Source organism: Hylobates moloch, unplaced genomic scaffold, assembly GCF_009828535.3.
Source record: "Hylobates moloch isolate HMO894 unplaced genomic scaffold, HMol_V3 SCAFFOLD_3, whole genome shotgun sequence".
NCBI lineage: Eukaryota > Metazoa > Chordata > Mammalia > Primates > Hylobatidae > Hylobates > Hylobates moloch.
Window position 1 is genome coordinate 36,305,306 of NW_026652278.1, and position 12,169 is coordinate 36,317,474.

Sequence of the window (12,169 nt, forward strand, 5' to 3'; positions counted from 1 at the left end):
TGCTCTTCAGGATTCAGCTCAAAGCTCCTTTTGTAGCCCTTCCTGGGCACCTCAGCCTTTAGGCCTGATTCCCCTAGAACTCCTGCCAAGCCCAGAGAAAACCCAGTCTTCAGCCCTTGGTCATGTGCTTTCTTTGGAGATAGAGTCTCGCTCTGTCACTCAGGCTGGAGTGCAGTGGCTCGATCTCAACTCACTGCAATCTCCATGTCCTGAGTTTATGCAGTTCTCCTGCCTCAGTCTCCCAAGTATCGGGGACTACAGGCACGCACCACCATGCCCAGCTAATTTTTGTATTTTTAGTAGTGATGGGGTTTTGCCATGTTGCAGACTGGTCTCGAACTCCCGACCTCAGGTGATCCTCCCACCTCGGCCTCCCAGAGTGCTGGGATTACAGGTGTGAGCCACCACACATGGCCAGTCACGTGCTCTCTACTGTCTTGGTTGTTGATTGACTTCGCCTGAGTTTCTCTTCCCTCCAACTGCTCAGTTTCATACTTTATATTCCCACATGGAGCCCAGCACATACTGCATGGGACAGAGATTTCAAACAGGAGAATGAGCCTTCCTGGCACAGTGGGGGGCGTGTATGGAGCTGCGGGAGTGCCTGACTCCCCCGGAAACCTGGGGCTTTCTTCAAATCTCAAACAGATGAAGGGTGGGTGAGTGGGAAAAAAAAAGTTTCAAACAAAGCCATATTCACCTCAAAAGTAGGATCACCACTTTTTTGAGGGGCTGTTATCCCTAGGGCCTAGGGTGGGAAGGAGAAAGGGGCAGTGCTCAGGGGTCTCATCTCTTCTAGCAGAAGGATGATATTGGTCTGAGGAAGGCAATTTTCTGGGGCTGGAGTTGGTGGCCCCTCAGCCTGGTGAGCCAGGAGGGGGCAGAAGGAAAGGGTAGGTTTTGAGGAGCTCCCACAGCGCTCATGGGCCTTTCCTTTTTGGCTCCAGGTGAAGATGAAGACATGGCTGACCTAATGGAAGATGTGATCATCAGGAGTGTGAGTAATCTGCGGATCGGGGGCTAGGGCTTCAGACCTAAGCCTGGGCCCCACAGCTTCTCACCCCCACCACACATAGACACTGGAACTGCCCTGTTTCTGGAAGGCTTAGTGCGTCCTCACAGGTGTGCATAGCAGGTGGTCCAGAAGGCTGTGGGTGCCATGCAGGACGGGGTGATGGTTGTTTAGTTAAAGGAGAAAGAAGGCAGAGACCCTTGTCTCTCTAGCGAGGGCATGTGCTATGCAGGGGCGAGGGCAGCAGCTTCCCTGTGTGCTCCTGCATGGGGTGGGGGCATCCACCGTGGGGGAGCATGGCTGTGCGTCCGGCACTGTGCTGAGGGCTCCACATAGCCTCACGAAGATAGGGACTCCGTTGTCCCAGTGACCAGAGGAGTGTACAGAGGTAAGTAGCCTGCCCAGGGTCACAGGGCTCAGTCTATGCAAACCAGGAATTTGAACCCTGGTTTTCCAGTCTCCTAAGCCCAGGAATTCAACCTCTTTGCCACCATTACTCCTGTTGACCTGGGAGTGCTGCCTCCCAGGATGGAAACAGCCCCTCAGCTGCCCCACCTGAACCAGCAAGGGTGAAGTGGGCCCAACCCGTCACCCAACACCTGTCAGTCTCAAGCTCAGTGGAACATTTCCATTCTGGAGCAGTTTCTTCCCTTTCTGTCCTTCCAGACTGTGCCCCGGCCCATCCAGCCTTCCTGGGCACCACCCGTAGGTGACAGGAGCCTACATCAGGGGTATAGTGATATCGGTGGGGAAGCGGCAGACTCTGGGGTCCCATCTTGGCTTCAGCCTAACCTTTTAAAGCCTCAATTCCTGATCTGTAAAGTGGGGTTATAAATAGACCACCCGGTGGAGTCATTGGGACAGTTTGGTAAGATTGGGCATGTAAAGTGCATTACCATAGTGCCTGCCGTGTTACACACTTCCTCACATCCCCGTTTTCATTGGCGTCATATTTGTGAATGTCTGCCCATATGCCTTGCCAAGTGTCCATCTGTCCAGCATGGCCCGAGGAGGAGCTTTGTTATTAGAGCATTGTGACAGCGCAGAATTCTGTTTGAAGAGCTGAGTACATATCCAGAATCCTGGGTCAGAGAGTAGCTGAGGACCTGAGCAGCCTCTGATGTGGGAAGCCCCTCTGGGATGCCCTTGAGGAAAAGCAGTGGGGCTTCTGCTGAAAACCCTCCTGCCCCTCTCTGCGCCCAGGCGACCGCTTCTGTGGGACAGCTTCACCTACTGGGAGTCCTTCCCCTGCTTGGTCTGACATGGGCCCCTCCGAGAGGCCACCCTCAGGCCAGTCTAGTCTCCCTTTCCAGGTGATGGCAGTCATCTGCCAAACGTGTGTCCCTGGGCCCAGACTGCCTGGGCTCAAGTCTTGGTTTCTGTGTACAGTGCTTGCCACTTAGTGATGCGAAGTAAGCCATGGTGACTTGATTATTCACTTTTCCTGGAAATCTTTTTCCAGTCAAAGCCTCCTGGGTTCCTTGAGCGAATCTTCACATGTGGCTTTGCAGATCCTTAGCAGCGTACTCCTCTTCCTGGCTGGGGAGAACCAACCACGGCCTTCTAAGGATGGCCCCCACTGCCCCAGGCAGAGCGGGACTGGGCAGACGCCTTGTCTGCAGGCACTGAGAGGGCCCCAGGGCAGCTGCACTCTGTGGCTGGCTCCTGCCACTGAGACCCCCAGAGGGTTTCTTGCATGGCACTTAGTTCTAACTCTTTTTTTTTTTTTTTTTTTTTTTTTTTTTGAGATGAAGTCTTGCTCTTTCGCCAGTCTGGAGTGCAGTGGCGCAATCTTGGCTCATTGCAACCTCCCCCTCCCAGGTTCAAGTGATTCTCCTGCCTCAGCCTCCCAAGTAGCTGGGATTACAGGCGTGTGCCACCATGCCCAGCTAATTTTTGTATTTTTAGTGGAGATGGGGTTTCATCATGTTGGTCAGGCTGGTCTCGAACTCCTGACCTCGTGATCCGCCCGCCTCAGCCTCCCAAAGTGCCAGGATTACAGGCGTGAGCCACCAAGCCCAGCCAAGTTCTAACTTCTGCCAACCATTGTGGGAGCATGAAGTGCTGGGGTTCAAGTAGTTGCCTCCATTCAAGGCTAGCGGGCTGGGCCGTTGGCCAGGCACCAGCTGAACCAAGAGCCAGCTCAGCCATCGTCCCCCACATTGCAGTTGGAGTCAGCTTCCTCCCAGTTCCTGTTTCTCCACTAGGAGCCCACTCAGCTGGGCTTCGGCCAGTGGACCTGGAGTCCCCCGTCCCCCAGGCACACCCTGTGTGTGCTGCAGCCTGTTCGCTCTGCCCAGGCTGATCCCTTTACCTGGCACACCTTTCCCCTGATTGGCCTCTGAGCCTGCCTCTGAATCTCCTGGGTAGCTGGAGTCCTGGGAATCTGCAGTTTCTAGAGGTTTCTGGGGCACAGTGGCACAGACCACAGTGCAGGGACCAGCCTTGCCAGCTGAGGCTGCCTCTGTTTGCCTCCCCTCCCTGCACAGCATGCCTCTGCCTGGCCTGGTTGTTGGTTCTAGGCTCACATCTGGTGGGCTGGGGCTGCTGTTGGGCTCTCCCTCCTTGCCTTGGACTGCCTAACACAGCGCCAGGCGCACAGTAGGTGCTCTGTCACTTCCTGTTGAATATAATTGATGAGCTTACGTGTCTCACTGTCCATGTTCATACCTGCTGGGATGGTAGCATTGTTGAGGATCAGTGATGACTGGCTTGAGCAGGGGTCTCCCACTCACCTGAGAGCCCCTGGAGCACAGGAACTAGATCTTGTGTCCTGTGTCCCCAGGGCCTGGCACTTAGTAGGGCATCAGTAAGGGAGTGATTAATAGGGAGAGTGGGGTGGGGTTTGTGTGAAGCAAAGAACTGGTAAAGCTATTCTCTCTGAAGAGGCCAGGGACTTCATTTTCCCCATTAGGAAGGCTGGGTAAACTGATGTCAGAAGCCCTCTGGGCAATTGCAGGCCTGGGTGGGGCCCAGAGTGGAAAGGCAGAGCAGGAGCGGCCACCACCAGCCCGGCAGTCAGGACGTGGCCAGAGCTTCTCTCCTGCACTGCCTGGCTTTGTGATCTTGGACAGTTCCTTGCCCTCTCTGGGCCTTAGTTTCCCCATCTGTAAGTGAGAGGTGGGGTGCTTAGCGGAGGGCCTCTCCTGCTTGATGCAGGGTACTCTGCTGTTACTGTTGGCATTCCCGAGGGTGGGCACATCCCTTGGTTCACTCACTCCCCACCTATTCTCTCTCTATAGAAAAAGCACCAGAAGCTCAAGCACCAGAAAGAGGCTGAGGAGGAGGAGCTGGAGATACCCCCTCAGTACCAAGGTGAGGCGTCCACTCCTCTGTCCTGGGACACATGGATCCCTGTCACCTGCATTAGGGAGGGGAGTCACAGGAAGGGGTGGCAGGGCCATGAGGGTGCACAGCCTGGTTGCACTCACTTGGCACCAACAGAGGTTGGCTGATATGACACTCAAGACGGGCCTGGAGTCTAAGGGGCCCTGGGGGTGTGGGAGAGCCTGCGGGTTAGGAGATCTGTGCATGGAACCACCAGCTTTCTGAGGAGCCCTGAGCTGCAGCTCCTCCCCACCCGCCCAGGCCTTCCAAGAGGCTTGAGCCTGCCCCTTCTGCAAGCTGCTTGCCTCTCTCGGTCACCCTAAGAGCACCAACCCTGGGTCAGGCTGGGTTTGGAGAAGCCACTTGGCCAATGTCGGGGCTGGGAACTGGGAAGGTTGGTATTGGGTCTGGCCAGAGGGTTCCCCTCTATTTCTATCTCTGGGCCCACCAGCTGTTGCCCTCCTAGAGCAGCTGCTAGAAGTGCCAAGGTGGCTTCACCTCTGCTTCCTTCCTCCCAGGGCAGCCATGCAGGACCCCTGCCCCCAAGCCCTTGCAGCAGAGCCCTTGCTTTGCATCTGGAGATCTAGGGGCTCCTGTGAGAAGCCTCTGATTCCAGTAGCTGGTGTGTCCTCAGTCCTAGAGCATCATAACACAGCTGCACAACCTCATGGCTCTTCTGCTTATGGCACCCATGAGCCAGGGCCAGCTCACCTACTGTGCCCTGGGATGGAGTGATGCTGAGGCAGGAGTACCTGCCAGTTGATGAGGCAGAGACCTGGGGTCAGGGCTGCTTGCCCAACCTCTGCTTAGCTGTGTGGCCTTGGCCTGGTTACACTGTCTGTCTCTGAGCTTCTAGTTTCTCATCTGCAAAAACATGAGGAATGGGGGTGGTTCGTGTTGGTCATCTCAGAGAGTCCTCCTGAGCTGGCATGGTAGGATTCCATCCACAACTTGTCGTTGAATGTTGAAGTCCAGGCTGGGGAAGACAGCTGACCTTGGGCAAGGATCCTGATCTCTGTAAGCCACAGTGTTCACGTCTGTTACAATGGGTTAAATAGCTGCCTTCTGGCCGGGCACGGTGGCTCACGCTTGTAATCCCAGCACTTTGGGAAGCCGAGGCGGGTAGATCACGAGGTCAGGAGATCGAGACTACGGTGAAACCCTGTCTCTACTAAAAATACAAAAAAAAGTTAGCCGGGTGTGGTGGCGGGCGCCTGTAGTCCCAGCTACTCGGAGAGGCTGAGGCAGGAGAATGGCGTGAACCCGGGAGGCGGAGCTTGCAGTGAGCCGAGATCGCGCCACTGCACTCCAGCCTGGGTGACAGAGCGAGATTTCGTCTCAAAAAAAAAAAAAAAAAAATAGCTGCCTTCTATCTCAGTGTTTGTGTGAAACCCAAATGAGATAAGAGGGGAAAGCCTAAAATGCCTTCTCTTACAGATGAGGTTAAGAGGCTTGCCTGAGGTTGGAGCTGTAAGTGGCAGAGCTGGGAGTTGAACCTGGCTGGCTGGCTGAATTCTGTCTGACTTTGGAGAATAAGGGTTATTTTTTGTTAGTGTGTTAGTGGAGAATATATGTGTTCCCAGAGGTCTCTGGTAAGCTGTAAGGATTCTGGGTCAGTCTGAGGAGCCCAGTGATCTAACTGTCAAATCACCAGACAGTCCCTCCTTGAGGAAGGTCTTTATCCTGGTTTGATAGGGGACAGAGCCAAGTTCCTGGCCTTCACTCATCTGCTCCCTGGCAGCTCTCTCAGAGAGGGTACCCATTGCCTTTTCTGGAGGAGGCTGCCCTGGCTTTGCCTGATTCATGGTCCTGTGTTCTCCCTATAGCTGGAGGCTCTGGCATTCATCGCCCTGTGGCCAAGAAGGCTATGCCTGGGGCCGAATACAAGGCCAAGGTAAGAGCTGCATGTAGGGCATGGGGTCTCCTGGCACTGGACAGGTGCCAGGGAGGGGCAAGGAGGAGCTGTGCCCATCACTGTCCTGAGCGGCACCTTCCTGGAACTCAACTGAGGCCAGGAAAGAAGAAGGGGTTCAGATGCCAAGACCTTGTGGCATCTGAAATGGGGGACCTTGTTGAATGGCCTTCCAAGGATACAGGAGCTCTTTGGCACCACCTAAGGCAGAGGATGAAGGGAGGTTATGGGGCCTGTCAAGTCTAGGGCAGGGACAGAAGGGGGACCCCACCCTCCTAGCTGACTCTGTTTCTCTGGGCAAGCAGAAAGCAAAAGGTGATGTGAAGAAGAAAGGCCGGCCCGATCCCTATGCCTACATCCCCCTCAACAGAAGCAAGCTCAACCGCAGGTATGACGCTGTGCCAGGCTAGGGGCTGGAGGATGGGTGGGGATGAGGGAACAGAGTGCTCTAAAGAAGGGAAGGCCTTATTAAACTCTCAACTCAATTTGCGTCTCTTCCAGCTTTTTGTTTTTTTTTTTTTAACATGCACCTATATCATGTAGCTGGTACCTACCTGTATTACTGACTTGAACTGCTTCTTTATTTTTTTATTTTTTTGAGACAGAGTCTTGCTCTGTCGCCAGGCTGGAGTGCAGTGGTGCGATCTTGGCTCACTGCAACCTCTGCCTCCCGGGTTCAAGCTAGTCTTCTGTCTCAGCCTCCCAAGTAGCTGGGACTACAGGCGCATGCCACCATGTCCAGCTAATTTTTGTATTTTTAGTAGAGATGGGGTTTCACCACGTTGGCTGGGATGGTCTCGATCTCTTGACCTCGTGATCTGCATGCCTCAGCCTCCCAAAGTGCTGGGATTACAGGCATGAGCCACCATGCCCGGCCCTGAACTGCTTCTTTAAACATGATATTATGTCATACAGATGTTTTCTGGTATATACATACTCTACATAGTCATCTTTTTTTTTTTTTTTTTTTCAAGATGGAGTCTCGCTCCGTCGCCCAGGCTGGAAAGCAGTGGCACGATCTCGGCTCACTGCAAGCTCCGCCTCCTGGCTTCACGCCATTCTCCTGCCTCAGCCTCCAGAGTAGCTGGGACTACAGGCACCCGCCACCACACCCGGCTAACTTTTTTTGGTATTTTTAGTAGAAACGGGGTTTCACTGTGTTACCCAGGATGGTCTTGATCTCCTGACCTCGTGATCCGCCCACCTCGGCCTTCCAAAGTGCTGGGATTACAGGCATGAGCCACCGCGCCTGGCCATAGTCATCATTTTTAATAGCTTTGTATAATTTGCTTTTCTAATCCCTTTATTGGTTGTTTCCGACTTTGGCCCTTAAATTGGGTTATGTGTAGGACTGCTTTGGAAACTAATGTTACTAGGGAAATGGTGTTCTAAAGTTCTAGCTTCTGCGGATTGTAGATTACCTTTCAATGGAGGGATGGGTGGGCAGAGGGAGCTTTGACCTTCTGTGGACATACATTAGAGGAAGAATGGAAGGGAGGCCTGTTTCCAGGGGGATAATTGTGCCAAAGTGGAATGTCCAGGTCAGGACATAAGCTGTGTGGAAGCTGGAACCACGTGTGGTCTGCCCAGTTCATGTGCTGGTCACCACCTGGAGGCCCCCTTCTCATCCCTTCTGGCGCTGGGGGTGAGCCATCATTTGGCATCAGGAGGGGGCATCCTATTCTCAGCCAGATGTGACCCTTCTGTTCCTTGGCCCTGCAGGAAGAAGATGAAGCTGCAGGGACAGTTCAAAGGCCTGGTGAAGGCTGCCCGGCGAGGTTCCCAGGTGGGACACAAAAACCGCAGAAAGGATCGTCGGCCCTGAGGCCCAGGGCCCCTGGGCTGCCCTGTGGTCCAGTCTGAGGCCCTTTCAGCCCCCAGGCTGTCTTGCCACCAGCTCCAGGTGCTCAAGATTCTGGCAGAGCCTGGACTCAGGATGACTTGGAACTAGGGCTTGGCTCTCAGAAGTCCTGGATTTTGGAAACTCCAAATGGAATCACCCTTCAGAGACATCCCTGGTGCCTGGAGATGGGAATGTGGCCTCTGCCTCTGAGTAGGTGCCATGAGGCACCTTTGCTTTCTGCCCAGAGTGGCCATGAGCACCAGAACAGATGATCTCCGTTTCTGCCAGTTGCTTGTAGCCACATGGCATTCTGGCTGTGGTCTGGGTGAGATTTATTGTGACCAGATGTAGAATAAATGTGTCTCATCCTGCATTTTTTTTCTAGAAACTGTTTCATAATCTGCCCCCTCCAGGGGTAAGAACAGTGTCCAGTTGTTGGCAGCAGTGGCCTGACCTGTTCCTGTCTAACTCCTTACATCCAGTCCAGGGCATATCATAATGCTTTGCCCATAGGACAGGCTTTGGAACTTGCCTGGGAGCACCCACCTGTGTCAGGAGGGGCAGCGAATGCCACAGGGCTGGTGTCGAGAGCTGCAGTTCAGCACCAGGGACTGCCCCAGCTGCCCTGGGCACAAGTCTCTCCAGCATCTTTGTTCATTGATTCAACAAAGTGTTTGCTGAGCCCCTCCAAGTGCCCAGCATAGCCTGGTTCATTCACCTGCCTGTTTTCCCACATTCTTTTTTTCCCAGACAGGGGATCTGTTTGTGCGATGTGATTCACTGGTCCAGCTTTGTGGGTCTGGAGCAGAGAAAGGCATGGCACAGAGGTCCTGAGGTCACTCACTGTGCTGTCAGCCCAGGTCCCCTCGTGTGGATACGATCCCACAGGCGGCCAGAAGCAAAGAAACCCTAGCACTGTTCCCACACCCCAATATGAGTGTGCTTTGTGCCCTAGCACCTGACTGATACATTCTTCCCATCTCAGATCCTCCCACTATGAGGCGAGCGCACACACATATTCCTCGTTTCCATTCTAGTTTAAGGCACTTGGCTCTGATAATGGTCCCAGGAGGCCCTGTGCACCTCCTGGCAGCCTGTCCCACCACACTCTTCCACTCATTATCTAAGGGGACCCAAGACTTAACTGGATCCAGCGCTCCCCAAATTAGGGCATTTCCTCCCAATGATTTGGGGCTAGGAAAAGCTGAGAGGAACCACACTTGGCCCAGAGGTGGCACTGTTTACTTGCCTTGTTCACAGAAATCTAGAATTGGAGAGCAAGCAAGAAAGGTGGTCAGGAGTGGCTATGAGAGATTTGCAGAGAGGATCTAACCATACTCCCCACTGTTACACTTCTGGACACAAGTTGGGTCGAAGTAAGCCAAGCCCAGTCCTTTCCTGTTTCCTTTCTCAGGAAATGTGACCACGTGCACTGGGAAGCTTTGTGTAAAGTAGATAGGGGTATGAGCCAATTGCCCAGCATTGGTGTTTTGTTTTTTGTTTGTTTGTTTGTTTGTTTTGACGGAGTCTTGCCCCGTCACCCAAGCTGGAATGCAATGGCACGATCTCAGCTTACTGCAACCTCTGCCTCCCAGGTTCAAACAATTCTGCGTCAGCCTCCCAAGTAGCTGGGATTACAGGCATGCACCACCATGCCCGGCTAATTTTTGTATTTTTAGTAGAGACAGGGTTTCACCATGTTGGCCAGGCTGCTCGAACTCCTGACCTTGTGATCCACCTGCCTTGGCCTCCCAAAGTGCTGGGATTACAGGCGTGAGCCACTGCGCCCGACTTATTGGTGTTGTTCGTTTGTTTTTTAAAAAAAGGCCAGGCATGGCTCACACCTGTAATCCCAGCACTTTGGGAGGCTGAGGCAGGTGGATCACCTGACCAACATGGAGAAACCCCGTCTCTACTAAAAATACAAAATTAGCTGGGCATGGTGGTGCATGCCTGTAATCCCAGCTACTCGGGAGGCTGACGCAGGAGAATCACTTGAACCCGGGAGGCAGGGGTTGGGCTGAGTTGAGATCGCATCATTGCACTCCAGCCTGGGCAACAAGAGTGAAACTTCATCTCAAAAAAAAAAAAAAAAAAAAGCGTGAACCCAACCTCTTTGTTATATAATAGCACATTTTCCAAGAAACTTTGTTTTCTTTTAAAGATGGGAAAGGCGGGTCATCTAGAAAGGTTGGCATTAGTGATGTGCTGAATGCCATATTCTTTTGGAAGTGGACTTCAAATGCAAGTGATCTTGATGCAGAGGCAAGAATTAATCTTCACCCCGAAACTTCAGGTGCTTAAAACATGTATTTTGAAAGTCAGTGTTCTTGAGGCTGGGCGCGATAGCTCACACCTGTAATCCAGCACTTTGGGAGGCCAAGGCAGGCGGATCACCTGAGGTCAGGAGTTCAAGACCAGCCTGGCCAACATGGTGAAACCCCTGTCTCTACTAAAAATACAAAATTAGCTGGGTGTGGTGGCACACTCTAGTTCCAGCTACTCAGGAGGCTGAGGCAGGAGAATTGCTTGAACCCGGGAGGCGGAGGTTGCAGTGAGCTGAGATCGCGCTGTTGCACTCCAGCCTGGGTGACAAGAGCGAAACTCTGTCTCAAAAAAAAAGTCAGTGTTGTTTCAACAGTGGGGGCGAAAGAGAATCTTAGGAGTGTTCATCAAGAAAAGATTCATCCAATTTTAGGGTGAATAGGAAAGTTGAGAGCTCTCTCCAGATTTTCAATTTGTGCTTTTGGGAATGTCAATCTGAGGCTTGCTTTTCTGGGGTCCATCCTCCAACTCATTCTCAGAAATGGAAAACAGATCCTACCCTGCTTGACTCCGAAAACCGCAACCCTGCAGTTGGCCAAGGGAGTGGTCAAGCTTTGGGGGTTTGCAGAGGCCGTCTAGTCATGTCCACATTGTGACACTTCTGGCCATGGGTGAGTCAGGGTAAACTGACCTTGCCCCTTCACTATTTCCCTTCTCGTGATTGTGGCAGAAGGCTTGGTGGGGACTGTCCTGGCAGTTCATTCCTGCCAGTGGCCATCTTTAGAGCTAGTCTTACTTACAGCCTGATCAGTCCCAAGAAGGGTGTTTTTTCTGTACTGTTTGCAGCATGCAACAAAATTGCTTATGAAGTTCAGGTAGCCTGTTTTCAGTCCTCAGAGTCCTTTCCCCATTTTTTTTTTTCTTGGTTGCTTATGTGTCCTCAAAGGGTAATTTTAAAAATTAAAATCATATATATTTCACTATAAAAGTGATAAAGATTCCCAGAACATTTGGAAAAAACAAAAGTAAAAGTAGGGGCTACAATCCTTCCACCAAATTCTCAGTTATTACTAGTGCATTTCATTCTGGTTTTTTTTTTTTTTTTAATATACATAGGGCTATTTTTTTTTTTTTTAATTAAGGAAAAAATGTAAGGCCAGGCACAATGGCTCACACCTGTAATCTCAACACTTTGGGAGGCTGAGGCGGGAGGATCGTTTATGCCCAGGAGTTTGAGACTGGTCTGGGCAATATAGTGAGTCCTTGTCTCTGCAAAAAATTAGCCAAACGTGATGGAGTACACCTGTAGTCCCAGCTCCTCTGGAGGCTGAGTTGGGAGAAGAGCTTGAGCCTGAGAAGCAGAGGTTGCAGTGAGCCGATACTATGTCACTATACTCCAGCCTGGGCAACAGAGTAAGACCCTGTTTCAAAAAAAGGAAAAATGGGACTGGGCACGGTGGCTCATGCCTGTAATCCCAGCACTTTCGGAGGCCGAGGCAGGTGGATCATCTGAAGTCAGGAGTTTGACACCAGCCTGGCCAACGTGGTGAAACCCCGTCTCTACTAAAAATACGAAAAAATTAGCTGGGCATGGTGGTGCATTCCTGTAATCCCAGCTACTTGGGAGCCTGAGGCAAGAGAATTGCTTGAATTTGAGAGGCAGAGATCGCAGTGAGCCGAGATCACGGCACTGCACTCCAGCCTGGGCAACAGAGCAGGACTACATCTCAAAAAAAAAAAAAAAAAAAAAATGTAGTTTTAAAATGCAAGTTTACATTTTATATATATATATATGTTTTGAGACAAGGTC

At 52.2% G+C, this 12,169-nt stretch overlaps 1 protein-coding gene across 1 annotated transcript in view; it reads left to right on the top strand.

Moving 5' to 3' along the window:
• Positions 1-8,467, top strand: part of RRP12 (ribosomal RNA processing 12 homolog) — a 47,773-nt gene extending 39,306 nt beyond the window's left edge. Inside the window, exons 30-34 of the mRNA XM_032135286.2 lie at positions 948-997; positions 4,255-4,327; positions 6,166-6,233; positions 6,557-6,639; positions 7,974-8,467. Coding sequence (XP_031991177.1) covers positions 948-997; positions 4,255-4,327; positions 6,166-6,233; positions 6,557-6,639; positions 7,974-8,076 — 377 coding nt within the window. The 3' untranslated portion in view covers positions 8,077-8,467. The remainder of the gene's footprint in view (positions 1-947; positions 998-4,254; positions 4,328-6,165; positions 6,234-6,556; positions 6,640-7,973) is intronic.
• Positions 8,468-12,169: the final 3,702 nt, after the last annotated feature.